Below are 27880 nucleotides of genomic sequence, written 5' to 3'. Positions count from 1 at the left end.
GAGTTGTATTTTTGTTATTGACCAAATACTTATTTTCCACCCTGATTTACGAATAAATTCTTAACAAATCCTACCATGTGAATTCATGGATTTTTTTTTCACATTCTGTCTCTCACAGTTGAAGTGTACCTCTGGTGCAAATTACTGACCTCTGTCATCATTTTAAGTGGGGGAACTTGCACAATCGGTGGCTGACTAAATACTTTTTTGCCCCACTGTAAATATAGAGTTAAAAAGCTTGTTATCTTATCTTCACAGTAATTTTAGTGTATATTTTAAAATATAACAGATTTTCAGATTTTCTATTTTTTCCAATTTAGCTCTAATTTATGTACGATTTCAATATACAACAATGTGTAATGCATGCAAAATTGTAATTAAATGGCTGTATTTCTATTAAACATTTACCAAAACACTTTACATCATCCTGCTTATCCACATGTGCATTTTTAAAACAATAGCAACGATCCACAATGCAAGCTGAATGTCTAACCAATAGGAGAAGTCTGGTCTTACCCAAGGACACGTCCATGATATTAAATCAAAAAACATGTTTTTCCAAAGCTCACTTCAGAAGGTTTCTCTTGTACAAATGCTGAAACTGTAAAGGTAAGGGAAATAAGTGAAATAAAGCCCTTGTTTCTTGTCCTTTTATAAAAGTGGCTTTTTCTGCCACAAATCGCTCTCACTTTTGTAGCACAAAGAAATCACAGATACAGCTGCCTAGTGTGTCCGGCTGGAGTATTTTCAGTGTAGATGTCAAATGGATATTTTTCTGGTTCCTCACCATGGCAGCCACTCTTATTATCATGTGAATCTGGGTGGTGGTGGGGGTGTCTGGAACCAAGAAAAACTAATGAATTGGTTACATAAAGTCTTCTACAAAGATTGTCTCAGTCTGTCAGGATGTCTGGGAGAAAAGCTCACCGCTCATTGGAGCACAGTGTCCATAACATGGACGAGCTTTAGAAGAGAGAGAAAGCAAGCAAGAGTGAGAGGGGTGGAAAATGGAGAACAGATGAGAGAGGTAGATTTAAGGATAGCAGAGAGCAGGAGAAAAGTTGAGAAAATAACAGATGGCCAGTTATACTGTAGCTGAAAGAGTGGTTGGGTGGGTCGATGGATGAGAGAATAAGTGGGGGATGGATAGCGTTAAACATTCTTAGATATATAACTGGATGGCTTTAACTCAAAATCTGAGAAATGAGAGGACCAAAATGACAATGGTTTGTTTCAAAATATATATATTTTTTGTAAAATAGCACAAGTTATTGAATAAGAAAAAGTTTTCAAGTGATTGATAATCACTGACCACATAGTTTTGTCATGTGGATCAACTCACACTTGTTTCATTGAATTTTTTGATTGCCTGCCAGGCCATGCAGCTTTTGTTGATTGCCTAATTCTCAGGAACTGGATGAAAAAATAAGATAATGAAGGAAATGAACGACAAAAATGTAAAAACGGGAAATAATAATTTACAATGTGTCTACAATATAATAGATAAAGGACCAGTAATTCATCAACTCACAGAAATATGCACTCTTAAGATGTAGTTACGGATTCAGTACGGTTGATGCACAAAAGAAAAGAAAAATAAATGTACTCACAGTACTTTATAAGCAGGCATATATATTTATAAATTAGACTTAGCAGTTATTCGAGTTCCAAAACATTGAGCTAAGATGACAGTAGACCAGCAGTTATTCGTCTTTATTATTATTAAGTCAGTCCTTTATTATTTATCATTATTTAATGTTGTTTTACTTCATTACTAGATTACTTGTTGTTAATAACAAGGAAAGTGTTCAGCAAACTAATGTCAAATCACATCAGATTGCGGAGTTCTCTCTTTTGTCACGTTCATGCTCGAGATTCCTGGGAATTTTGCAGGCAGTTAGCTACTTCCTCAACACTCCTGTAAAGAGGAAGACATGTCATGTCACTGTCTGACCCCAGTAGCAGATATTAGCCTAATATTGGGATAGAAGCTATCGGGAAATTGAACCTTCATTTCTAATTATTAGTGGCTCATTAGACTTCCTTGGAATCACATTTTTAGAGGCGAGCAGCACTGTTCTGAGTAGAGTAGCACCAACTGTTGCTCACTGAACTGTCTGTACTGTGCTTGTGATCAATGCACCCATCACCTTTGGCTAGCTGTTGAGTGGTGTTATTCTTGTGTTTTGAATACATATATTTAATGATTTTACAGCTTTACTACATGATTATATGATGTGATACCAGGAGACTCCCTAAAGTGCATCCTGTTGTTCATTGTTTTTCTTGTTCTTGCCCAGTTTACTGGTGTTTTTGACCTAGCTCATTTACTGTTTTGCCTCTTTTGCTTTGTTTGTTTTATTGAACTGAAAACCAGTGTACTAAACAAAGCCTTCTCTTTGGAGTCATGCGTTTGGGTCCCTATTCTGAGTATACCAGTCGGTAAATTACCTTCACGTATGGTTTCTTATTGACACGAGTTCACACTTTTTCCACAGTATTGTTGGTGTCATTTTATTTGAGATAAGCCATTTTCTCTTTTCTAATTGCTATCATTGAATTAGAAGATAGTATTTAGTAAAGTATTTGCATTTTTTCTATTACTAAAACCTCAAAGTATATTGTTTGTTTTGTTGTTTAGTTGTTTGTATTGAATTGGATGTGCACCTACACAAACAACGAGGCAGAAAACTAGCTTGGATGTTTGAGTGAAGCTTCTGCAGTACAGTGAAAAGGTTGAGCGAAGGTTAAGAAATGAGTGGGTTGTCAGAAAAAAGAAACAGAGCAAAATGCATGAATCTTCTTTGGCTCTCGGAGGAGGCGGACGCACTTTTCTCCTCTCCCTTATCTTCCCTGCTTATGTCCTTGTCTAGTCTCGTGGGGTTTTTTTGTATTTTCCCTGGAACATTCTCTCACAGTCTGTTCTCTAAAACCTAAAAGAGGAATTATGGATTGGATCAACTGGTCCCTAAATGCAATTGACACCCCTTTCTCAACGAGAAGTTTGGGCTTGGGTGAGCCTGAGTGCTGAAGATATCTACCTATTCGGAACCATGGTAACAGGGTTCTGGCGGATCGGAGCTGGCTTGGCCCTGACTTATCGAAGAATTAAGAAAGCGGAACCGGCTGTTCAAACCCCCACAAGGCTGCCCGCTGGGATTGGAACGATGGGAGAGGCGTGAGTTTCTCAAAATGGGCTCATTGAGTCAGCACGGATAAGATCTTGGAGAGGCTACGGCTGCTGTGAATACTCAGAATAAGATCTCTGACTGCAGACTGGATTACATCTCGGAAGGGCTAGCCCGGAATAACATCTCTGGGCGCAAAATTGGATGACATCTCGGGGAGGCACACTGCCGTGAGTTCTCAGAAATCGGCTCCTTGAGCACAAGAAATGACAACATCACAGAAAGCAAGTATGGCGAAGCTCGCGGCTCTCCAATGGGACCAGTGTTGGACTGTAGAACTGCTTTGAAATTCATATGAGCTGTTCGCACTAAAGTAAAAAAATAACATCACTTATGCGGATACCCTCTCGGCGCCAGCTACAAGGCCGGAGCTGAACAAAACACCCTGATAACGACTGTGTTTAGTCTGTTCCTTCCCATTCCATGCAAGGCCACCTGGGTTGGCTGGAAGACTGTTTACTTAGCCTGGCAGGGCGAAGGACACTGTCTCAGCTGAACTATCGACACGCACACACATACATGTACTGATACTGATAAGCACTCACTGACGCATCACCCTCCCTACCCCGGATCCAACGCCACCTCCAACGCTTACCTCCCCTCTGATGTGGACATCGGGTCAGTTGGAGGCGCAGTCGAAAGATTGCAGCGGTCCCAGATCAGATGTGTACACACTGGAACTCTTTCCCATGTTGCTTGTCTGTGTTTATTGTGCTATGGTGTGTTGATATCTGTGCATTCCTGTATTATCCTTTTGTGTTACACATTTCGATGTTTTTTTTTCCTCGCTACCTAGCCTGACCTGTCTCCCCAATGTGATGTTTGTGTATTGTATGTACGGTCGGCAAGGTCTGTCATCTCGGTTGTGGGCAAAAGACCTGCAACTGACAAATAAAGGCTATCTCATCTCATCAAACTGCTGAAAGTGTGTATGAAAATGATACTATACTGTACAATACTGTAAGTACATTACAGTAGACTACGAATCTGTTTTATATTCCTTTTATTTGTCTTTAAGGTTCTTAAAGGTTGTGCCCTATTATATCTGTGGTCTGCTCATTCATCTGTCCCGTCTTATTCTCTCAGGTCAGCAGACCAGACGCTTTTGCTTGTTTGAAAGACACAGCACAAACTCAGAGGTGATACAGCTTGCGCAGTTACAGCTCCAAAATTGTGGAACAATTTGTCATTGCACATCAGGCAGGCTCCTTCACATACAGTTCATTTGCTGGCCTTCGACCCAGTGTGAGACATTGACTGTGATATATATATACTGCCTATTGAAACAAATGTTTCCTTTTTTTGCATGTACAGGAGTAAACTGGAGTCAAATTTCTTAGTTGTTTGTCATTTCTGTTTGGTGTTATTGTACACCAAACAAAATAACATATTATGTTTACGTAATATGTTATATTATATTATATATTATATGGGTGGTGCAGTTGTCAGCACTTTTGCCTTACATTGTTGCCTGTTCGACTCCACCACAGCCCGTGTGGAGTTTGCGTGCTCGCGTGGATGCTCTCCAGGTTCTTTGTGGGTTTTCTGGTGAATCTCAACCACCCTAGGGAAAATTTTGACCTTGGGATTTCCAGGCCATGTTTGGTACAGATGTTCCTGTATACCAGTGGTGTCCAAACCCAGGCCTCGAGGACCGGTGTCCTGCAGGGTTTAGATGTGTCCTTGATCCATCACACACACACACATCACAGTTACCTTCTCAATATGTCTTGAAGTTCTCCAGAAGCCTGGTAATGAACTAATCATTTGATTCAGGTGTGTAGACCCAGGGTGAGATCTAAAACCTGCACGACACCGGCCCTCGAGGCCTGGAGTGGGTCAAGCCTTCTGTATACTATGCCAGCCACTTTGTTATGGCATTCCATGTATGCTTGGTCCAGGATTTCTCCATATCAACCACTTCTTTTATCTGGCGGTGGTAAATGCCATACAGGAGCCAGACCTTCCATGCATAGTTCCTGTTCTTGCTCTTCTTCTTTATCGGGTTTCTGCTGCCTGAGGTATTCACTAAGAACATGATTTCTTGTGACCATCAAAGGCATTTGTACCTCAAATACCTTGGAATCCATGCCTTCTGGTAGTGTGATCCTCTCACGTCTGACTACTACTTCTCCACTCTAAATGACAATCAGATTTTGTTTCTGTAGATCTTGGTGGTTTGGATCAGTGAATACAAACCACCATAAATGTAGAGGAAGCGGCTGATGTCTCTTTACTAGACATTACTCAAAATGTCTAATAACATCCTTTTCCAAAATAGATCAATGGCAGTTTCTTCTTATCTATGTTAAAGCCACGTGAAGTTGAAAAAAGCATGGAGAATCAATGGGAAAGCTAGACCTCATGTCTTGGAATTTACCACACGCTTTGATAAATGCAATGATCATAAAGTGGACTGGTCATCTTAGAAGAGTGAATAGCTCCAGGCTTCCAACACAATTCTATTCCCTCTTCAGAGATAGATGTCTTAGCCCCAGGGGTCAGAAGAAGCATTTATATGACAATTCCAAATCATGAGGCACACATGACACTGGCGACAAAACAGAGGAGGGTTACTACATTGGATTTAGGGCCAGTGTGATATATGCAGTATATAAAGCATGCCCCTCAAATGCTTGGCTGGCAAGGCAGCAGCAATTTGTACTTCAAATAGCATCATGTTGATTGAGATTAAATGCCATCCCTATTTGAACACTAACTGTTACATATTAACAATTACACTTCACTGGATTATTATACAGAAAATGGCTTGCCTTGTATTACTTTCTTTCAGCATGTCCATGTATTTTAATTCAAAAACTGATGCGCTAAAGTAGACAAATTTCAGTTTGTCTGTGCTTTAAACTACATATCTTAGTTTGACTACAAAAAAAATGATAAGATAAACAAGAAAGATACCAACCTTTCAAGTACTATGCATTAGGAGCATGCAGAATAACCCCTTTTCAATCATGTTGTCAAATACTGACAAGTTCTATGAATGTATAAAAACCACAAGGTCAACTCTAAAAGTGTTATGGCTTTAGAGGCATCAGCCAGGACACTTCCTGTAAAATGGGATTGATGCTTAAAAGAATCTGAACCTACATTCTACTGTATAAGGCACAATACACCCACTGCAACCATCTCAACACCATCACGCCCTATTACACATGTAAGCTCCAGTGGTCACCCCCCTCGCCAATGTGGTCTAGTGCCCTCCATCAATCAAGATCAACTAGCTATAGAGGCTGAATGGAGGTGTGGTAGGGACTGAAAAGCATTTGGGATATGCTAACGTAGCCCCAAATGACAGCCATAACCACTATTTAAAGATGTGTGACCTGACCTTAATTTAATTCACATTGCTTAAACGGCTTCTCTGTAAAATGAAACACTAGCAAAGGCTGTTTTAAGGGGGGTTGGTTTTTCTTTTCAAGTGTCAGGCTTCAATTTTTTCTCGTCCATAAGCACAGAAAAACACTATCGGAAACATTACACAACTGCCAGTGCTGTCAGTTTCAGTCAACATCACACAATGTCAATCTTGATTAAGCATTTGACCTTGGATGTCACCACTAAAGGGTGGGTGATATCACCTGGCACAGCTCTTGGTTCATGCGTGCTCAGTAGTGTGCTGCATTGTTATGCCGCAGCAGATCCAACTCCCCTGCATATTCTTAAACAGTGTAAGTATAAAAGGCAAAACTTGTTTACAAGACTGCTATGTCAGTAAACACGCACAACAAAAGATTGTGTCTACAATCAATCAATCATTGTCAGAAGCCGCAAGGAGTTTTTTTTATTGTATGTTTTTTAACAGCATCAACTTAGTTTTGATTTGTCTCTATAACTGCCATAAATATGAATATTTTAATATTGCATCTCAGAATGGCAGCGACTACATCAGCAGCTTGGCCATTACTCATTATAATGTTCACTACATAGTATTAATTACTACTTTCTGCTAATTTACTACTAATTGCTACATGTTTAACTAGTTATTGAGTTCTCCGCTGTTAGATACCGTGGTATATCTCCTCAATATTCCGTAGAACCCTTAAGCTGGTTTTCCAACTGCTACGTCATTCGGCTTTTGTCCTGCTCTTCGAAAACCGTCGCTTGACTGTGGGTCATGGACGAAGGCAGGATTTTCTGAGCAAAGACAATTTTTCTCATGCCAGCTGCTGAGGTTTTTTCTCTCTGCTAGGGCTTAAGGGGCTGAGCCAAAAGCAAAAGCCAAATCACAGGCTCCACTCTCTGGTATTGATTCGCTGGCTCTGAGGTAAAAGGGACAATTCAATCATTTACTTTTAGTTTTTTTGTTCTTCAGTGTTTAAAATTGATAAACTGTCACCAGCATCATTTTACTCATTAAAAAGATGACATGTCAGATGACATCATTTCAAATCAAACTACAGTAAGTCTAGTCCTGTATTGTGCATTGTTTGCAGTAAGGTAACACATAGAATGGATTACTGAGTATCCACAACACTGAGATTCTCACCTTTTTCCTCCTCACTCCACAAAAGGGAATGTGGAGTGTGGTTTACCAGGACAAAGACAACAATAACAAATCCTATAGAAACAGATGCATGGTTATAACTGCGAATGTCACCATAGAGTTAAGAAGATCAGCACTCGTTATTATTTGAATATTTGTAATTACCCAGATGTCTGCACTGAGCAGCATCTGAAAGAAATGCCTGTATTGATAAAATATCTGGGACCATTATAATCTGAATATGTCATGTTGGTGTGCAACAATCTATTGATTTTTCTTTTGTTAATAAACTGTGCAATTAAATATTTCAGTGCTGTCTTTTTTTTTTTTTGTTTGTTTATCCTTTTCACATTACACTGATTAGATTTGCTTTAATAACAGAAAGTAGGACTGCATGTGGCCAGAAGCTTTATTTGTGACAAGACTTTGTGAAAAGATTTTTTCACTGGTGCTCAAAATATCAATTTTTCTGCATGTCTGTCTTTTTTTTATTTTCTACTCCTGCTAATGTATTCTGAGTGGCAGCAGCTCAACAGTGCTAAAAGAGCAAAAACAAAAATAAGCATCAAGTTTTACCACTTGTTCCTGCTAGACTCTGATCAAAGGGGGGTTTAATTGTAGGTCTGTGTCTGATGGATTTTCGTATGAAAGCAACAAGAGACAGAAATGATGATGCCTGCAGCCATTTAATTAGGTATCTAAGCTTTATCTTTTGATTATGATGCCAGAGTTGTTTATTTTCTTCATCCTCTGAATCCTGTGCTTTACTTAACTGCTTCTAGCTTCTTCAGCCACCTTCAGTTGTCTGTAGACGCCAGAACTTGCCTATAAATTTAGCAAATCTGGCTTCACTAACAAGCAAGTAAAACTTGTGTTCACAATCTTTAAGTTCACACGTACACGCCCACACGCAGATGTGGTTAGCCGGGTCCCTTCACACAGCTAGCAGTTTTAACTGTTGAAACAAAGCTGTGAGAGACAGGACAGAGAAAGTCAATCCAACGATGGAGATGTGCAAGAAGTCAGATGCAGATGAGGAAGAGCGGATGCAGAAATAAGAAGTTGTTATGTACATTACATAGACAAAATTTTGGCTTCAGTGAACACAAAATAGAAAAAAAGACACATAAAAACTACTGCTGCTCTGAAGAGACTTACAGTTTGTTTTAACGAATCTTTAACACAACCATGTCACAAACTGGGTCACATACAGGTTTCAAAAGCCATATGTGAAACCTGAAGACTCAGTTATTTTCTACTACATGTAAATCTATAACTATTTAATGTTGTAATGAAAATCTAGAACTTTTATTTTACAATTTAAGAGGCTTTTTCCACATCCCTCTTTGTTTATAAGTGTTGGAAAAATTGCATTTTATGTTAAGAAGAATCATTGACTGTTATTGCAAGACATGGGGTTTATAATCAGTGTTGGGTTATAAACCCAACACTGGTTATAAACCATTCCAAAATGAGGAATGCGTTAATCGTTACTGGGATTTAGATAGGCTCGTTATTCGTTACTTCGCGTGGTGGCTATCGCGGAGCTTCCACAGATTCAGTAACATTAGCAAGTGGTGGAGGCCAGCAGGTGGAGGAGGGAAAGGGGAGTCAAGAGGAGAGACCCGAAGCGGCCGCCGGTCCGAGTCCGGAGAACTGAACTTCAGGTAAGAAGTTATGACCCGCAGTCTATCTGGGTCAGATATAAACCAAGTTTAGGTGGAGTTTGTTTTCATTGTGCTGACTTTTTCTGTACTGGGTACTAGCTAACTAGAGTCCTCTCGTATTCAAAGAAAACATTATGCGTTTTGTATGGAGGTGAAAAGGAACACAGTTTGTCCCGGACTTCAGCTAGAATGAAATAGACACAAAGCTGGAGTTATTCTGTCTTTATGCTGTCAGCTGCCTCTTCTTCTCTCATTCTCTCCCCGCCCCCCCCCCCTCTCCCGTTTCTACTTCAATCATGAAACTGACCAATGATCAGCTGATCGGCTTTTCTCTCTTGTTTGTTTATCGCCCACTTTGCGCTAAACGACAGCAGCACGTTTAAGCTTGATCAGCTGTTGTTAGAATTTATTTAATATTAATTTCTACTATCAGCTGATGTTTGCTGGAGCCACAGCTGCACAAAAGCTGCTGGTCATGATATCGGTTTGGTTATCTGGTGAGAGGGAAACACGAAGATGAAACCAGGAGGTGTCCTTACTGAATCATCAGAGCTGAACAGGTGATGGAGAAACGGGTTTACCTTTTAGGTGACATGAATGAGTTGAAGGGAAGTTATAAACTGTTTCTGAGAAATAACACCAGGATCCTTTTCTACATAGCTGACAGCTGGTAACTGTGCAGGGCCGGGTCTTGCAAAGTTTTGCCAGGGGGGCAGGTAAAACATTAACAGGGAAAGGGGGGGGGGGGGGGCACAAAGAAATACTTATCTTTCTTATTCTCATTTAAAATGTCTAGCTTTTAAAAAATTATTATCTGAATCTTATAACAAACGATTGATGCATATATACCATAAAAACAGTGTTCATCACTGTCACAACAGCGTTTGTTTTCATTCAAAGGCTATGATTTTTCCTATAATGGTGGTCCGGTCGATAGTCAAAATGCCCAGGCCGATTTTTTTGTCCCAGTCCAGCCCTGTATGCAGCTCATCTGCAGTCTGGTGTTGACTACATCTTCCTATTCAGATGGCAGAATTTCCGAGTTCTGAGTACAATCGAAAGCACCACGACTGCAGTTTTTGTGTTGGATGTAAAAAGCGCACATGACACTGTGACGTAGGTTAGAATCATGGCGGCAGTCAACGACGGTCCAGGCGTGGGATTTCTCTTGTGGAAATATGCACATTATCTTTTCCTTTCTATTGGTAGGTGGCACAGTGCACTTGTGTCAAGTAAGCAAGCTAGAAGACTGGCAATCTTGCTGGGTATCCAGTTACGGAAGCAACACATTAACAAGAGAATTGTGAGTAAAACCAAAGTTACTTTCCCTAGTAACTAGTTACTTTGAAAGTAACGAGTAACTTGAAGTAACTGAGTTACTTTTGATAGAAGTAACTAGTAATGTAACTAAGTTACTCATTTAAAGTAACTTACCCAACACTGTTTATAACAGAACAAATAATGTACAACTGATGGTTCAAAACAAACCTAACATTCACTGATTAGACTTTAACAAGATTATCAATCAAAGGGGAAATTTGTGCCTGTTTTACAGTAGTTCACAGTAAAAATGATCTTTGGAAAGAATGCTATGAATTCACTCATATTTTTGCAGCGTGTGCATATAGGTGTATGTATGTTAAGCCATTTTTCAGCATAATTCAAATTTTAAAACTCTGAAATCCACAAACTGCTTTAGAAATTGAGGCCAAATTATAAAAAAAAAATACAGGTTAAAAAAAGAAGGAAGAAATAGTGTCTTTTGTTGGCTGTATGGTGGAAAGTGAAGCGCAGCTTTTTGTGGCTGCAACCTAGAATAGCACCTCCATACACATTTACAGTTTTGCTGAATGAGTGAATGATGAGCTCTAATGAGTTAGGAGATGTGTGAAAAATATTTCTTTTCCTCCATTCCCTCTCTCTGTTTTTTTAATGCTGTCACTTTCTCCCTTTCTCACACATTCACATGCACGCTGACACCATTCGTTTCTCTGTCACGCAGACACACAACAATTTGCACAAATCCACACTCACACATGCATACACAAATACTCCTACACCTCCAGAAATAGAGGCAGCAACAGTCTCACTGAATCTCTCCGCCCCCATGTTGATAATGTCACCTTTTCAGAGTTTCATTACCTTGTGCTAACAATCAGAGAACATCTTTCTCTCTCTGCCGATCTACTCTATAACGTTCGCTCTGTCTTTATTTTGGGATCAGTGGGATGTTTGAAAGGAACTGTCATTCCATATAATTGCCACAGTTAATGCCGCTGCACTGTAATTTCTTCATCACATCTGGGCAGGAAAAAGATTTTATGATCCATTAGTGTCAGCACTTAAATGTAAACTGCACTCAGTGGAAATATTGGGCAAAGGGACAACAGCATGGAACCGAGGTGCATCACGAAGGAGGCTTAGTCACAATTACAAATTAAGAGAGCCCCTCAACTCTAACATCCCGTTGATCTTCATAGCTTCGATTATTACTTAAAGCTGATTCGTTTTAGTTACAATGCAGTCCCAGAAAATCAAATCTTATTGTGTGCAGCCTGCCACAATTTGATTTATAAACACAAACAAGCAGTAAGCACATGGTAAAACAAGGGTTGAGAAACTGAGACTTTATCCATGACTAGGGATGGGTATTGATAAGATTTTCACGATTCCGATTCCATTTTCAATTCTGTTTAACGATTCAATTCTTTATCGATTCTCTTATCGATTCTTTTTAAAAAAGGAGAACACTAAGGTCGATTAGCTTAGAACTTTGTTTTATATCTTCTCTTTGAACAAGATAGAAATTTAGGAGTAACATGGCCTTACAAACCCAACAGTGAGATCTTAAGAGATCCACAGCCTACAGCTCTTCAATGGGGTGTCACAGGGTCCCCAGGAAAAAAAAACTGTAAATGTAAAATAATAAAATAAATATTCTTCTGTAGCAATAACAAAGTATAACATCAATTATTCTGTAGCAATTACACAAGAATATCCAGTAATGTCCCTGCCTACAATTAAACACATTCACTTACCGAAAATCATCTGCTGTGGCAAATGGGTGCAAACCTTTGACCACAAACTTAGTCACTGCTCGGTGACATTCGTCTATCCTGGCCTGAAAGGAGACGCTAACGGTAGACTGCAGTGAGAACTGCCAGCATCTGAGCCAGACTCTGTCTCTCTCATCATGGTCATCTAAATGCACAGTAATGGCAGGTTTTGTAATAAGGCAGATCGCGCTAACATAATATGCACTGTTAGTTGATTATTTACCTGCCGCATTAACGGGAGAGGACGTGCAAACGTTACCGCTGCTGCTGGGTTGAGATTCACGAGTCCAGAGCGGAATTAAAAACACGACATTCATTTAAGGTCATAGTGTGTTTTGTGAGCAAATGCTTTTGTATATTTGTAGTGTTTCCTCCCTTAAATGAAATATCTACTTTGCAAGTATTGCAAGTTGCCCTGTTGTCATCCATTCTCGTAAAGCAAAACTAAACTTTTGAGCGTTTGAGCCGCTTAGGCGCCGTGTTTCCTGCCAGGTAAATGACGCTCCGCAACGTGGTGACGTCATTCGGGGCGACTGGAATCGATAAGGGAATCGTTTGCAAAAATGGCAAACAATTCCAAGGAATTGAAACACTGGGAACCGGTTCTCAACAAGAATCGGTTTTCGATACCCATCCCTATCCATGACTGAAGGTAAGACCTCAGGAGGGCTAATGGTCAGCGAGTCAGCTAACATGCCGAAGAACAACAAAAATACTCAAAAATGAGCATCTAATGCTGTAATTATATTTTTCAGAGCTTGCAGTTGTGTTTGGCTGTATTCACGGGCTGGCTGGGATAACATCCACTGATGTAAGGAGTACTGCCAAGAAAGCTTTGGAAGAATATACAAGACAACAATCAAATAAACATTCCCCGCTGAACAGAATGAAAACCGGTCACCCTGAGACATTAATCAACAATACCTATAACAAAATGTAAAAAGAAATAATCTTCCTTCCATACTGTATTGGTATACCCTGAAGCATTTACAACATCCAAATAAATATCCATCCCCTGAAGGGAAATTGGTTTCTTATAAGTCTAATGTGTTTCTCAACCTGGCTCACTTTGGAGAATAAATAGAATACAAAAACAAACCAACATACACTTGACGAGGAAAGTTTGATATCCTGCTCAATGCAACAGAAAAGAATTGGCCTAAGTGTGTTAATAATATTTTATAAATCCCAAAGATAACATTATGACAGAATAAAAAAAACAGCATAAAGGGCTACATTGTATCTGCAGCTGATTTATTTTGAAGGTGATTTGCTGTGAAACCACCGTGTGAGGCATGACCGGCAGCAGCGGACAATTTTACTAAGTAGAATAAGTGTCCAGGAAAACTATTTGAAGGAAGTCAACTATGCAGTTGAACAGATGGTCAGTGAAACCCAGGCCAACTAAACTGTTGCGCATTGGTTGGCTAAATCTCAGGGTTATAATCAGTGTTATGTAAACTGACGAGTGAAAGCGCTGCTGCTGCTGCTGTGTGGTCTGCCTCTGCTCTGTGGCCTGGCTTGGATGCTTCCACAGTGCTGTTTGTGTTTAGTGTGCTTTCATGTGCAGGCGTCCATGTTTTTGAGATGAACCCCCCCACAAAAAAAAAAAAAAAAAAAACCCCAAAAAAACAAAACTGAAGTCAGTTTGGCTATAAATCAAGCAGGACAGTAGGAGCAAAAGAGAGCTCAAGATGTGTGAGAGAGAAGCAGATAAATTCAGACATTTAGTGCAATTCAGATGCACTTGGTAGAGCAGAGATATTTAGGTGGCATAGTCACATCTCTTTCATGGAGACCCGAGTTAAACACTGAAATCAAAACAGCCGAATGCTGCAGTTACTGCAAATAATCCTTAAGTTGCATTTCCTCTAGTGACCACTAGAGGCTGGATAAAACAAGTTGTATTGAGGTGACTGTGTGAAACTCTGTGGGAAAGGATGAGTTTAGTTAGGACCTGGTGAAATTCAGGCACCACATGAAGAAATTGAAAGCTTTTCTAAATATAGAAAATAAATAAAAAATATTTTAAAGCACAAGTTTAAACAAACGGTCAAAATTGAAGTTATATTTGTAGCAGAAGACATAAAAATTAGTTAATTCTCAGATAAATAATGCTGGCAGAAATAATAGGAAAAATACTTAAATATTCTAAAGCTGTATTTAAATGGTCTTTCTCCCCTTTTACCATTCCTTGGAAACTCTTTTTTGATTATAAAATTATTCAAGTTTTTTTACACTGGTCCCGTAAAGGTCCCTTAAATGAATCCCTGGCTGTTTTCTTCTTGTATTCAAACATAAGGCACACCATGAAAACTGAACACATTGTTTCGATTTTAGATAGATTTTAGCTACCACAAATCAAACCGCAGAGCAAATTTCATATATGCAGTGCTATTGTTGCAAGCAGCTGTAAGCATGTGTACATTTGTGTCCATATTCAATATGATTGCTTTATTTTACATATACCCATGTGGCCTGTGTGTGTCAGCAAGCATTTCAGCTTGCATGGATGATTCATATGCACATCTACATAGGTACCATATCTGTATATGAGTGTGCATGACTGCACATATGAGTTCATATAAATGTGTGTGTGCGTGCGTGCGTGTGTGTGCACCTATGCTAGCGTGTGTTACACTGGACTTGGCCTAAAACTGTGAGTCAGAGAAGATGTCAGCTTTGGCTGATTGCAGAAAGCAGCTCACAGAGGGGAAGCACTCTTTTGTCCGCTGCACAGCCTGATTTATTTCTCTGAACAACTGATTGAGGCAAGTCACTCCTAATACTCTGCAGAAGGAGAACTACAGACAACAGTGACAGCGGATTTGTGTCTACTTGTGAAACTGCTAGAACGACAGGTACCCAGCAATTTGGTGATATTAGCTTGTGACTACATTCAGGTTCACTTAGTGCCTCCTTAAAGTCATTTATTAAAGGAACTATGCAAACATTAGTAATATATGGATTCACTGTTAGTGTCTCTTCTTCTTAGTACCACTTATGGATAACACTGCAATGAAAATCTTTCCACTATACTTGTAAGAGTTTTGTCCTGATTGGAAGGCTGATGAAGATGAAATTGGAATCCAGGTGGAGACGAAGACAACACACTACAGAACAGTGCAAAAGTCTTGAGACTTGATACATTTTGAGAAAAATATTTTGTTAGAAAAATGGGGGAAAAGGTGTGACGACTTGTTGAAAAATGCACAAACATACATGAAAATTAAGTATATAAAGCAAAAATTAAGTTTGTAAGCTTGATAGTCAATATTTGACATCACCTTTAATCTTCAACATAGTTTGAACTCTCTTAGTCAAGCTTTCTTAATTGTTCACATTTATTCAAGCAGTCTTCCAGGCTTCTTGAACTACATTCTGACCTGAAACAGTTACACCTGTACATATTACTGTCCTGCTGTACAGTCCATGTGACAAAATAATATGGGTTTGAGGGTTTAGGATCATTGTCATGCAGAGAAATAGGCATTTCCAATCAGATGATTTCCAGATGCAAATCAGTTCAATTAAATATTATTAATATGCACCAAATCACAACAACAGTCTCCTCAAGGTGCTTTATATTGTAAGGTAAACCCTACAATAATACGTACAGAGGAAAGACCCCCTATGAGCAAGCACTTTGGCGACAGTGGGAAGGAAAAACTCCCTTTTAACAGGAAGAAAACCTCCAACAGAACCAGGCTCAGGGAGGGGAGGCCATCTTCCACGACTGGTTGGGGTGAGAGAAGGAAGACAGGACAAAAGACATGCTGTGGAAGAGAGACAGAGATTAATAACAAGTATGATTCCACGCAGAGAGGTCTATTAACACATAGTGAGTGAGAAGGGTGACTGAAGAAGAAACACACAGTGGCTCATGGGAATCCCCCAGCACCCCTATGCCTTTGCAGCATAACTAAGAGAGGATTATGGGTCACCTGATGCAGCCCTAACTATATGGTTTAACAAAAAAGAAAGTTTTAAGCCTAATCTTAAAAGTAGAGATAGTGTCTGTCTCCCAAATCCAAGCTAGAAGCTGGTTCCATAGAAGAGGGGCCTGAAAACTGAAGGCTCTGCCTCCCATTCTACTTTTAAATACTCTAGGAACAACAAGTAGGCCTGCAGTGCGAGAGCGAAGTGCTCTAATAGGGTGATATGGTACTACAAGGTCATTAAGATAAGATGGGGCCTGATTATTTAAGACCTTGTATGTGAGAAGCAGGATTTTGAATTAAATTCTGGATTTAACAGGGAGCCAATGAAGGGAAGCCAATATAGAAGAAACATGCTCTCTCTTTCTAGTCCCTGTCAGTACTCTTGCTGCAACATTTTTGATGATCCTACATGGTGGGTTATAGCTGACAACACTTTTTTGCATTATTAATTACATAATTTTTGACAAGATCCACAACACCACTGTCTGAAATCTAGTCCCAAACCACAACAGAGCCTCCAACATGTCTTACAGAAGGCTGTAGACACTCACTGTTGCACTTCTCTCCTGACATCATCAATACATACTGATAATGACTTGAACCAACAATTTAACATTTTGATTCATAAATCCATAAAACCTGCTGCTAATTTTAGACCAGTTATTGTGTAATGTGGCATACCTCAGTCTTTTCTCCCTGTTTCCTTGCTTAAGAATAGTTACCTATCGGGTACCCTTTCATTAAGAGCATGTCTGAAGAGGTTTTGGCAAACTGTGGATAGATCACACAAATGCATCTCTCAGGTCCCATGTCATGTCTTTGCATGATTTTATTTTCTATTTCTTAAGGACATGACTTTCATATACTGTTCACCTGCTGTTTTAGGCCTCCGCTTGTCCAGCTTCTTCCATCTTTCGAGGGACAAACTGCACACTGTGCAGTGTGAAAATGAGTAAAAAGGCACTCAATGTCCAAAGAAAAACTTTGACAGACATTCAGAAAGCCTGGAGAACTACTGGTCAAGACCTCTTTCAAAATGGCAAAAGGTCTGACTCTTTGGAATTAAAACATAAAGAAATAAGGAATGATTCAAGACGTTTCCACAGTACTTTACATCCAGGTTCAAAGGCCACACCAGCATCAGAGTTTAAAACAACTGACACCATGAAATGCACTAGCCCTGTGGATAATAAAAAAGGCAAGTGCAAATCACCGCAGTAATTGAAATAAAGTACTGCACTTGAGTTTATATCTCCATCTCTATCTCCTGGTAGAGCCTTAGATGGAGTCAGCCAAGGGGGGAACCCTGCCTGTTGTTGCATATGGACAGAGTAATCTAGAGTGGACTAAACAAAGCTAAAATGTGCAATTGGTTAGAACAGACTGGATTTCCAATCTAGTGACGTCACATCCCAAATTAAGACATTTTTGCCTTGCGATGTGCATACTCCTCAAGAAATATACTGGGACTTTCTCATATCATGCTTCATCTATTTTTTAAATGTTCTTCAAAGCCTGCAAATAATTTGAAATTAGACTGGAGCTACAAATAAAGCTGAGGTGTTAAAGATTGTGTCACAGTGAGACCGCATGTGTTGACTAAACTTAAAATAAGAGTACAGTAAAAGCTTTCAGGGTCATGGGCCACAACAATGCTGATGCTTCAAGCGCATCCACAGAACATCCCAAACAGCAAATAACTGTCTTCTGGCATGTGCGGCCACGTGGCACCGACTTGGGCAACAGAGAATGCAAAAACATATTGACTCTGTGAACACATAGACGAGTTGGCAGTTGGTTGCTATTTGCGTTAATTTGTCATTAATACAAGGCTGCAACACATGGTGTATGAAAGCCAATTTACCGCAGTTGGTACTTTAAGATTGTGTGAAATGAAACAACTTATCACCACATACAGCACTTTGATGGATGCACAAAAGGAAGGAAGAGGGGAAGTGAGAGGGGGTGGAGGCGTACTTTCAAAATTCAAAAACACTGTTCACAGCGAGTGATTATTTCCACATAACCTGCACACCTCTCACCTAAATTACCATCATCCATCTCTCTCTGCAAACACACACACACACACACACACAGCTCACGTCACTATCCGTTCCCATCACCTGTCCAGAGATGGAGCTGTGAGGAGCCAAGTCGCCTTTGTTTGTCATTTGTTTAAGCGGAGTCCCTAGATATTCATCTTAACTGATCACTTGCGCTGTTTGGTAGAGGCTCTACGTTGTTGCCCAAGAAGTCCCCCTCTTCGGCACAACGGAAGGTTAATAAAACGCCAGGAGGAGGAGAAGGAGGAGGAGGCGAGGAAGAAACGACAGTCATACTTTTCCCTCTCCACTATCCATCGCGGGCGTGCGCGTCGATTTGAGCGCACACGGGCACGTGTTGGTTGTGCATGCGCTCAAATCGAGTCACATGCAGCGGTGGCGTCTGGCTTTGGGAGAAGGGAGGCAGCTTGAGACGATACCCCACTTGCATTCTGATAGCATTATGAGCTGGGTGGGGTTGTGGACCTGTTAAATATATATACACAAACACACACCCGTGCAGCATCAGGTTAAGAGCGGAATGGGCAGAGTGCAAGTGTGTGTATGCGTGTGTGAGGTAGTGGATATGGTGGTAGGGGTCCTTGTGGAATACATTTTCATAGATAGATTGATAGATAGGTAGATGAAAGACATGTCTTATTGAATACAGACATAAAGGAGGCATATAAACCCATGACGTCCGTCACAACTAATCACTCACATGCACTACTTTAACCACGCGTGAAGAGGCACACACATACACACACTCACGCTCACAGAGGAAACGTTGCACTGCAGACCAGACTGACGTGACTACACTGCCAGCTCACTCTGCCTGCTCTGATGAAAATAAACCCCCAGTCAAAACTGAAGGCGAAAAAAAAAAGAGTTGTTCCTCTGTCAAAATCATTCTAGGATCAACAGACGGGATTTATAAGAGGCTTATGCGACCATCAGTCATAGTGATATGATGTAAACTGCCCATAAGAATGCCCTTGCTTTCCACTTATGCCTTCTTTCAGAGTCCTTGGTGATGAAAATGTCCCCTGATTTGTAGTTTAACTTGAAATACGCAGATGACTACAAAAATATACGCCGGTTATCATAAGCTCGTTTTTTTTCCTCCCTTGCAGATGCACGCAGCTCAGCGCTCCTCGTCGTTCTGTGCTCAGTCTGGAGCGGCGCGGCTGTAGCAGCAGAATATTTGGCTGTAAACAGAAACAGTGTTGGGGTCTCGATGCGAAACGTGGGTTTTTAGTAGACGGCGAGTGATTCGAGGAGGATTTTTTTTATTGCAGAGAGAGAAGCTCGTGTCATCAGTGCAAGCTGGTGAGGGAACACGATTTTCTTAACATTGTGGATGTGTCTTTTTCCCCCGTTGGTGCGCGGGAATCTGTGCCATAGCATCGTTTTTTAATTCATTTTTCCTCTTTATTGCGAGAACTCACTGTCCGCTTTATGGCCGTAACTCTTGTCCATACGATGTCCTAGCTGTTTTAGGTCGTGAGACGGTCTTTTTGATGAATGTCAATATAATCTCTTTGGAAATCATCACGTAGGAGTCAGGGAGAGAGGGAGAGCGAGATGGTGAAAAAATAACAAGGAATTCCAATCAAAAAATGTAAGAGGATTTTTATTTAGCAGCCAGTGAAAAGAGATTAGTGCGACAGCAGTGGAAGTTAAATTGTGCTGCATATAAAATGGGCGGGCTTGTCTTTATATTAGGTCTGCACAGCCTATTCTAAAAATTATATAGTCTGCGCTTGGACATAGTCTGTTTGGTGTGCGCTTTATTTACAGATACGGTCGGTGAACAGCAATAATTTGGAGGGGGATGTCGGTGCACAGACCAGATTTGGTAGTTTAGCAGAAGATTTCTCCTTTTTTTTCTTTGCTGCTGACAGACTGAGAGTTGAACTCACTACGGCACCACCAATGAACAGTGAGAGAGACCTGCGCATATCGTCAGCAGCCGCTTCTCCAGCCTCAAGCTAAAATTCGTCAGATCTGAGATCACAGAGGATTTTTTCTCATTCAGACCGGCTAGAAAAGCTATTCGTAAAAGTTTGAGGATATAGGCAGCGGGCAACGAATATACCCAGACTCATCTGCTGTAAGTGATTTCTTCGTTTTTTTTCTCGCCTTTCTGTCAGGCAAAAGCGCGAGAGAACAGTCGGATTCAGAAAGGGATGGTTTGTTGCTGGACACCGCTATAACCGAAGACGAGTTTTATTGGGGAGAAAGGGGCAGTTTGTCGTCGAAATTAGAAGCGATTTAGGCGATTTTTAAAAATGATTTCTGTGGAGAACACAAGCTGCTTGGTGTTTTGAAGGGAGGCAGCTTGGTTTCATCACCACGGACAGCGCTCCGAATAAAATAGCATCAACGTACATTTGCTTAATTACTCTGCCACGCACGAATCCGATCGTCATGCATGTATTTAGACCATCCATGCAACGATGCCAGTTGCATGCCAAATGTCTGTCCGTGTCAAATATGTATCATATGTTGTTGGGGACAGGATGACATTTCCTCTGAATAACTTAGAAAGTGTGCCTATGCGGGATTTTCTCCTCCGTTCCTTAATCTGTAGTATCCTCGCTTATCAAGTCCTTGTCAGCCTCGGGATTTATTTTCATTTCATTTCATTTTAACAGAGCAGTGCATGTTCATTTCACTGTGCATCCCGCTCACTGTGCATCTTGGCACACCACAGCCAAGTATCAGGGGTATTGTCTTCTATCTGGGCTGTGGTTTTTTGGCACCATTTTATGGTCGTTTGTGAAATTTTAGCGCTTTTTTTTATAATAACTTAGTAACTGGCCCTCTCGTGGACACACTGAATATGCTTTCAGGAATGGATTGTGATTTGGGGCATTGTGATCTACATGCACAATAACCCTTTCTATCGTCTGTACACTTTATGACCCGACTGCCACAGCTAAATGAATAGAGAAGATGCAAATATTGGTCTTTTAGGGCGATTTGGTTTAATGCTGCGGTAACGCAGTTTCAAATTATAGGGTATTAGAGGAGGCTGTGTACAGGTGCTACAAGCTCACGGGGGTGTTATTTGGTCAGTGATGTGTTTCCTTGTTATTTCTGCTTAATTATTATGCGCTACAGATGCAGCCATATCCTATGCATATGGATTAAGCATCAATTATGATAAATGTGTTTACACTGTATGCCTTTTTGGTAATCAAAACGTTGATCAGTTCTTATCTCTCTCGTGGCTTGGGTGTAGAATGTGGCTCTGTCAGCGTGACATGTAATGCAAAATTTGATGTCAAATCTTTGATGTAATGTTGGATGTAATGGCCCAGTACATCAGTGCATGTGGCTTGGCTATTTGGTTTTTGATTCATGTGCTGTCAGTGAATCTGTTAGTGATGTTGAGAGTCAGGACCAAAAAACCTCACATAAAGCATCCTGGTCCATAATCATGTTTGCTGGTGTTTTACCACATCCTATTTGCTGACACTGAAATATTAGGAATGACGGTGTGCCACTGGCTCATATGACTTGATAATGATGTCCATTCTCTCTCTCTCTCTCCATCTCTCTGTGTCTCTCTCTCTCTTTGTCTCTCGCTCTCTCTCTTTGAACCCCAGCAGTGAAAGGTCTTCATATTGCAACCATGTGTGGACGGGGCCGGACGCTCTTTCTGTATCTGTGGGCTTGCTTGCTTTTTACCAACAGCGTACTGTTTGGGAAAAGGTAAGAATAAACTTGAACTTGTGATTGCACATATCCTGTATTTCTATCGGATTCACTGGACAAGTCATTAAAGTCACAAATCTGCATAAGATGCCTCACATATTCATATTTATGTCTTCACACTGTTAACATGTTTTGGTTTTGAAGGCTTGCACAGTGCTAGAGGGAAAAAACAATGTTGAGGGTGGTCATTCTTGTAGGCATAGCTACAGCCCATACGATCACGCTATTATTGGAACTCTAATTGCACATCATGATTTGAACATCAGACTGCATCAGGCAAAAAATAAAAAAAATAATTGTGGGCACTTTTATGAAAAAGCAGAAGTACCTTTTAAAGCTGGTGTCTTTGCTTACAAAATGGTCAACAGGCTTGTACTGTAAATATGTCAGTGAATCAGCTAAACATGGAGGTAACTAGTTCTGTTCACCTGAAATGCTGATAGTCTGTCTTCCTACCTATTGCTTGGTGTATTGGGCTCCTCTCTATCAAAGCATATTCACTGTGGTTGTAACTGGGGCATCCTCACAGGACACCTCCATGCTTTTAATTGCATAGTGGTAATATTAAGTGGCGCATAGTGGGGGGAAGATGAAAGCCAAAATAGCCTCTATCAGCTTTATCACAGTGTTACACTTTTTTTGGTTCACTAGCCATGCAAGACACATTTACATTCCTAGATTTCAGTCCTGGGTTGTGTACAGTAGATGGTGTGTGTTGCACAGAGACATTTGGCAAGGGTTATTGCACATGTGTCGGTGGCTGCAGGGACAGCGGGGGTTGAGTTACACACACTTCTTCTCAGTGTCAACACTAAAGTGTTGGACGTCAGCTAAACCTGAAGCAAACCAGCAAGGACAGAGAGGGAGAGGAAAGTTGAAAAGACATGACACAATTTAAAAAAACCCACTGCCATGCATTAATTCCCATACGATTCAAAAGCGGGAAAGCATAAAAGCACACGGTTAAAGATTCAAGAACACAAATTAAACCTTTCTAAAAGGACAAGTAATTTATTAAATAAGACCATTGGAACTTTAACCCCTTTTTAAATCACGTGTACAATATTGGAGAAACTAAAGGGATTGGATCTGCCTCACAGCTGAATAATCCAGGAAGGCAGTTAACTTCACTGGAGATGACTTGATGGTCCAGAATGCTTTTACTGTGTCACAAAAACACACATGGAGCATGCAGTTTGTGTCTCAGATAACACGCCTTGAGAACATGCAGAAGACATATAAAATGTTTCCCATTTTAAATATTTGATGAATTGCAGCATCTCTGTATTTTTAACTCATTGTTTCCAATTAAGCACAACAGCAGCTTTAGCTTGCGAAGCACTGACTTGCAAATAGAGGGTCTGATTCATGGGGTTTGATATGTTGTACATTAGAGAAAATCTAAAAGTACTCATTACCTTACTGAGGAACTGTCAACGCAAACTGCAAAGCAATTATCACCCAAAGATTTACTGTATAATCCAGTCCCCTTTTTAAGTCAAATCCAAAATCACGAACACAAACACACAGAGATGCGCGCACACACACACACACACACACACACACACACACACACACACACACACACCTTGGGGGATTTCAACAAGACACGGTAATCAGGAAGACCTAGAACTCTGCTACAGCATGTTGCCAACGAAAGAAATTGCCTTATAATTAGATATCCGGCTGACAAGATAGACAGATATAGAGAGAGCGAAGGAGGGAGAAAGAGAGAGACAGATACAGGTTAACAGAGAAAGAGAGACACTGGCAGAGAGTGTGTGAGCAGCATTGTTGCTGTTCAGATGACCTGTAGATGGGGATGGTGTACAATGTTTCAGTAGGAAGTAGCCCCTGGCTGATAAACATGTGTATTCTTCCACATCACCTTTTTTCTGCTTTCTTTTCTTGTCCTTGACATACAACTCTAACCTCTACACTCAACTATTTCCCACATATAGCTTAAAAAATATCTGTCTCTAATGAAGATCACAGTTTGTCAAGTTAAGATAAAATAAATGTCATTCAAGAAATGTGAAAAAGGATTTAATAGATAGATTGACAGTGAATTTTTCCATATGTTTTACCGATTATGAACATTTTCATTGCATCCTGTTAAATACCTGTTGACCGTAAAGGAGTGTGGCTTGTATTCTATATTGGTGGAGATTATAAGAGGAAGGCTATATTTTGGGGTGACTTACTCTAGTTTGGCAAATCTGAAAAATACCAGATAAATACTGTGAAAATGGGAAATACACAAAACTAAGGCAAAGTAGACTGTGATTTATTTTAGTCTTAGCTGATGTGCCATGGATGCAGTTTGTGCTGTCTGTTTTCATACATAATTGGCTCCTCAGACCAGAACAAAAAGGAAAAAAATTATTATTATTTTGAATTACAGCACTTCAAAGCAGTTACCGACTGTGTTTGTGGGCGAAGAAATTGCTCATCAGTCTCTAAAGTTTGAATGTTTTTTTTAATTTATTTATTAATTTTCAGAGAAAAGTGGACACTTGTGAATTAAGGGAAACAGGAGGCAGAGTTAGATTAAGCATCTCTTAAAAACCCATGCGGATCTGGATGGTGCATCCTTATTTACAAAGAAGTGTTTAGCACCTTCATGTTGAAATCTGTAGGCTCTGCCTCAGACCTATAGCTTTTATTGAGAGCTATGTATCTATGTGGTTGTGGCAGTCAAAACTGTATCTTCACCTTTCCAAGGCTTTTGAGTCTCTATTCCCTTGTTTTTTGTCTTTTTAGACTATACATTGAAGCTTTAACTCCCATTCTTAATAGGCGTCACTCTCCCACCCGCTATCCCTCCTACTTTTCCCTCCAACCTTATGCAGGTCCCCGCTAACTAATCTCGATGACCTCTCTCTCTCCTTGGAGCTGTTCAGCTAGCAGAGCTTGTTTCCAAACACTTGCTGTTTATTTTGCATGCAATCAAACCAAATCCTTTTGGCACAGCAAAGGAGGAGAAGATGATAGCAGAATAAAATATGCTGTTGAAGATATTAATTGTGCTATCATATATGGAAGGTTGTGGGTGCAGATGGTACATGCATGCAGTCCTTCATGGACACACGTGCTCTTTCACTGCAGTCCTTGTGCTACACATTGTAATTAGGGGCTGTATCCCAGATTATGAGTGCGTTGAAATATTTATGTGTGGAGATGCAAACCCTCCTCTAACAATTACTGATTGTGAGTGTTTTCAGCATTGCTCTAAGCATTTTGTTTCATGTTGTTCAAAGAGCACATTCAGCAAGGCCTTTGTGATCTAAAAGACCATATTAAGGCATCAATAATGTATTATGGTTTCTCTATGTCTACTCTGTATTTCACTCTCTATTTTCTCTGCTGAGGGTACCTAAAGGCTGTGTGTGCACATACACATACGGTACATGCTATGCAGCCCGCACACCCCACTAATAATAAATAAATAAATCCAGTGTCAAATTGGTCTCACTATCAAGTCAACACATACTGACGTTTGGGATGGACCCCCCTTGGCGTAGCATTTTAACAAACTGGATACCCCTTGAGCCATTTGTCATTGTGTATGGTGGCCTGTAAAACTACAGCCAAATGCACCCTGCTGTGCTTTCACTGTTATGGGATGAGACAATGGTAGAGAGGTGGCTAACATGTAAAGTTGTTCTACTCCTAAACCTATCCATATAGTAACTGAGACTAATAAGTCAAAACTAATGTTTAGTTGAAATCAGTTCAATTCAATTGTATTTCTACAGGGCCAAATCAAACAACAGTTGCCTCAAGGTGCAACTGTGCTTTATATCTTACCTTGAGTGCTTTGCCTCAAGGTAAGATATAAACCCTACAATAATGCAAGAAAAACAGAAAACGACAACTGTCATATAAGCCCCTATGAGCAAGCACTTTGGCGGATGTGGGAAGGAAAACTCCCTTTTAACAGGAAGAAACCTTTAGCAGAACCAGGCTCAGCCCCGACCGGTTAGGGGTGAGCAGATGAAGACAAGAGAGAGACATGCTGTGAAAGGATCCAGAGATTAATAATAATTAATAATTAAATGCAGAAAATCACTCAGTGCATCATTGGAATCCCCCAGCAGCCTAAACCTATTGCAGTGTAACCAAGGGAGGTTTCAGGGTCATGTGAGCCAAAATAAAGTTTTAAGCCTAATCTTAAAACTGAAGGCTCTGCCTCCCATTCTACTTTTCAAAACAAAAGCCAAAGAAACTGGAACTCCTGCTATAATAGCAATAGTTCTATTTTATCCAGACATTTCTTTCAGTTGCTATACTTTGTCATCTGGCAAAAATGTAATCTGTGCTTTGGAATGTAATGCTATAGTGTGTGAACATGTTACGCCAAGTGGTTCTGACCAAGCGTCAGTGATGACTTGGAAGTGAGAATGTGCTAATAGTAGAGAAAAACTTGGCCTCATGGGATACGTTCGTTTCCAGTCCACCTCTGAACAATCACTTGCTTATTTATTTCATATCAATATGATCTGAAACCTCATGCTCGTGCTCACACACTGAATTCTAATTTAGCAGCTAAATTTGTCAGTGTCATATAGGATTTGGCTGAGTTTTCTTTGTGTTATCACAATGTGATTCACACTGCATTTACGCTACCCATGTGCATTAACTACAGAGCTGAAACCGTCCTTCTTCCCCCTTTGATTTATAAAACAGTTTGTTCTTAAACAGTTGATAGTTCTGACTGTGGTTTTGGATTCTAGCTGTGACTTTAAATCTTATTCTTTGCGTTCCCAGCTCTGGGCAGAACGGCATGACAGATCAACAGAAAGATAACACTACAGTCTTCACAAAGATCTTAGACAGCCTTCTGGATGGCTATGACAATCGCCTCAGGCCAGGACTAGGAGGTCAGTAAACCCAAGTCATTGCATATATTTTGTCCCACATAATGGCTGCTGTTTGTCTTTTTTTTTTTTCAACTTGCAATAGAATAATCTCCAAGGGTTTAAATGTTACAGAGGGGAGCTTGCAGTACGTGTCAGACTTTAAAAGGTAAAACAATCTGAGACCTGGCCCTTCTATCCTGCTTTTGTGTGTGTTTGTTCCTTCTATTGTCAACTATCCATTGACAAAAGACGGAAGCAACATGGCAGGAATTCAAGAACAAATCCAGGAAATGAAAAGGTGCAAACTAGATAAAGAAAGAAAAACAGAGAGTAAAAGGGAAAGGAGGGAGTGATGATGTGAGAATTAGTGTGTGAAGGACACTGAGGATTGCACAGTATGATGCAGCAGGCATCAAACAGACAGGCGAATAAAACAACGCCTGCTAGAAGTTCAGCAGCCAAAGGGAAGAAATTATGGATTATGATGGGTATCATTCATAAATTGTTCTGCCACAAACCTTTAACACACACACAAACACACACACGCTCTCTGCAGCCCATTCCAAAAGAATTCTCAGTGGTCCCATTTTGGCTATAAGCATTATGGGACTAGAATGGCACATTTCCAACAATGCAGCAAAGCACAAATTTATTAAGAGATTAAACCTCTGTCCAGTTTCAATAACAACAGAAATGGTTATTGACATCCAAAGTGGACATTTTTTTTAAGTGTTTTGTTTTTTTGTTTGTTTCTTGTGTGCATGTCTAAGTGCTAAAAATATTTCTGAATAGATTTAGTGCTTCAGAGGCTATAGCCAGGTGGTCCTGTATTAACAGGTAGTTAGAAGCTAATGAATGCCACTGATAGTCACTCACTCAGCAATTTCCTGCTTCAAC

At 40.2% G+C, this 27880-nt stretch overlaps 1 protein-coding gene and 1 long non-coding RNA gene across 5 annotated transcripts in view; one reads left to right on the top strand and one right to left on the bottom strand.

The window, feature by feature from the left end:
- LOC146510207 (uncharacterized) overlaps positions 1-27880 on the bottom strand; it is a 309640-nt gene that overhangs the window by 9045 nt on the left and 272715 nt on the right. The gene's annotated exons all lie outside the window — the stretch shown is intronic.
- Positions 19320-27880, top strand: part of gabra1 (gamma-aminobutyric acid type A receptor subunit alpha1) — a 37812-nt gene continuing 29251 nt past the window's right edge. Inside the window, exons 1-4 of one of the 4 annotated variants that reach the window (XM_085174631.1) lie at positions 19320-19727; positions 20303-20511; positions 22013-22118; positions 26892-27004. In XM_085174631.1, coding sequence (XP_085030757.1) covers positions 22039-22118; positions 26892-27004 — 193 coding nt within the window. In that variant the 5' untranslated portion in view covers positions 19320-19727; positions 20303-20511; positions 22013-22038. The other 3 variants (XM_085174633.1, XM_085174630.1, XM_085174632.1) reach the window with 3 other exon arrangements.

This window comes from Neolamprologus multifasciatus, chromosome 10, assembly GCF_963576455.1.
Source record: "Neolamprologus multifasciatus chromosome 10, fNeoMul1.2, whole genome shotgun sequence".
Lineage (NCBI taxonomy): Eukaryota > Metazoa > Chordata > Actinopteri > Cichliformes > Cichlidae > Neolamprologus > Neolamprologus multifasciatus.
The sequence above is the reverse complement of the archived record's forward strand: the minus strand, read 5'-3'. Positions and strand labels throughout refer to the sequence as shown.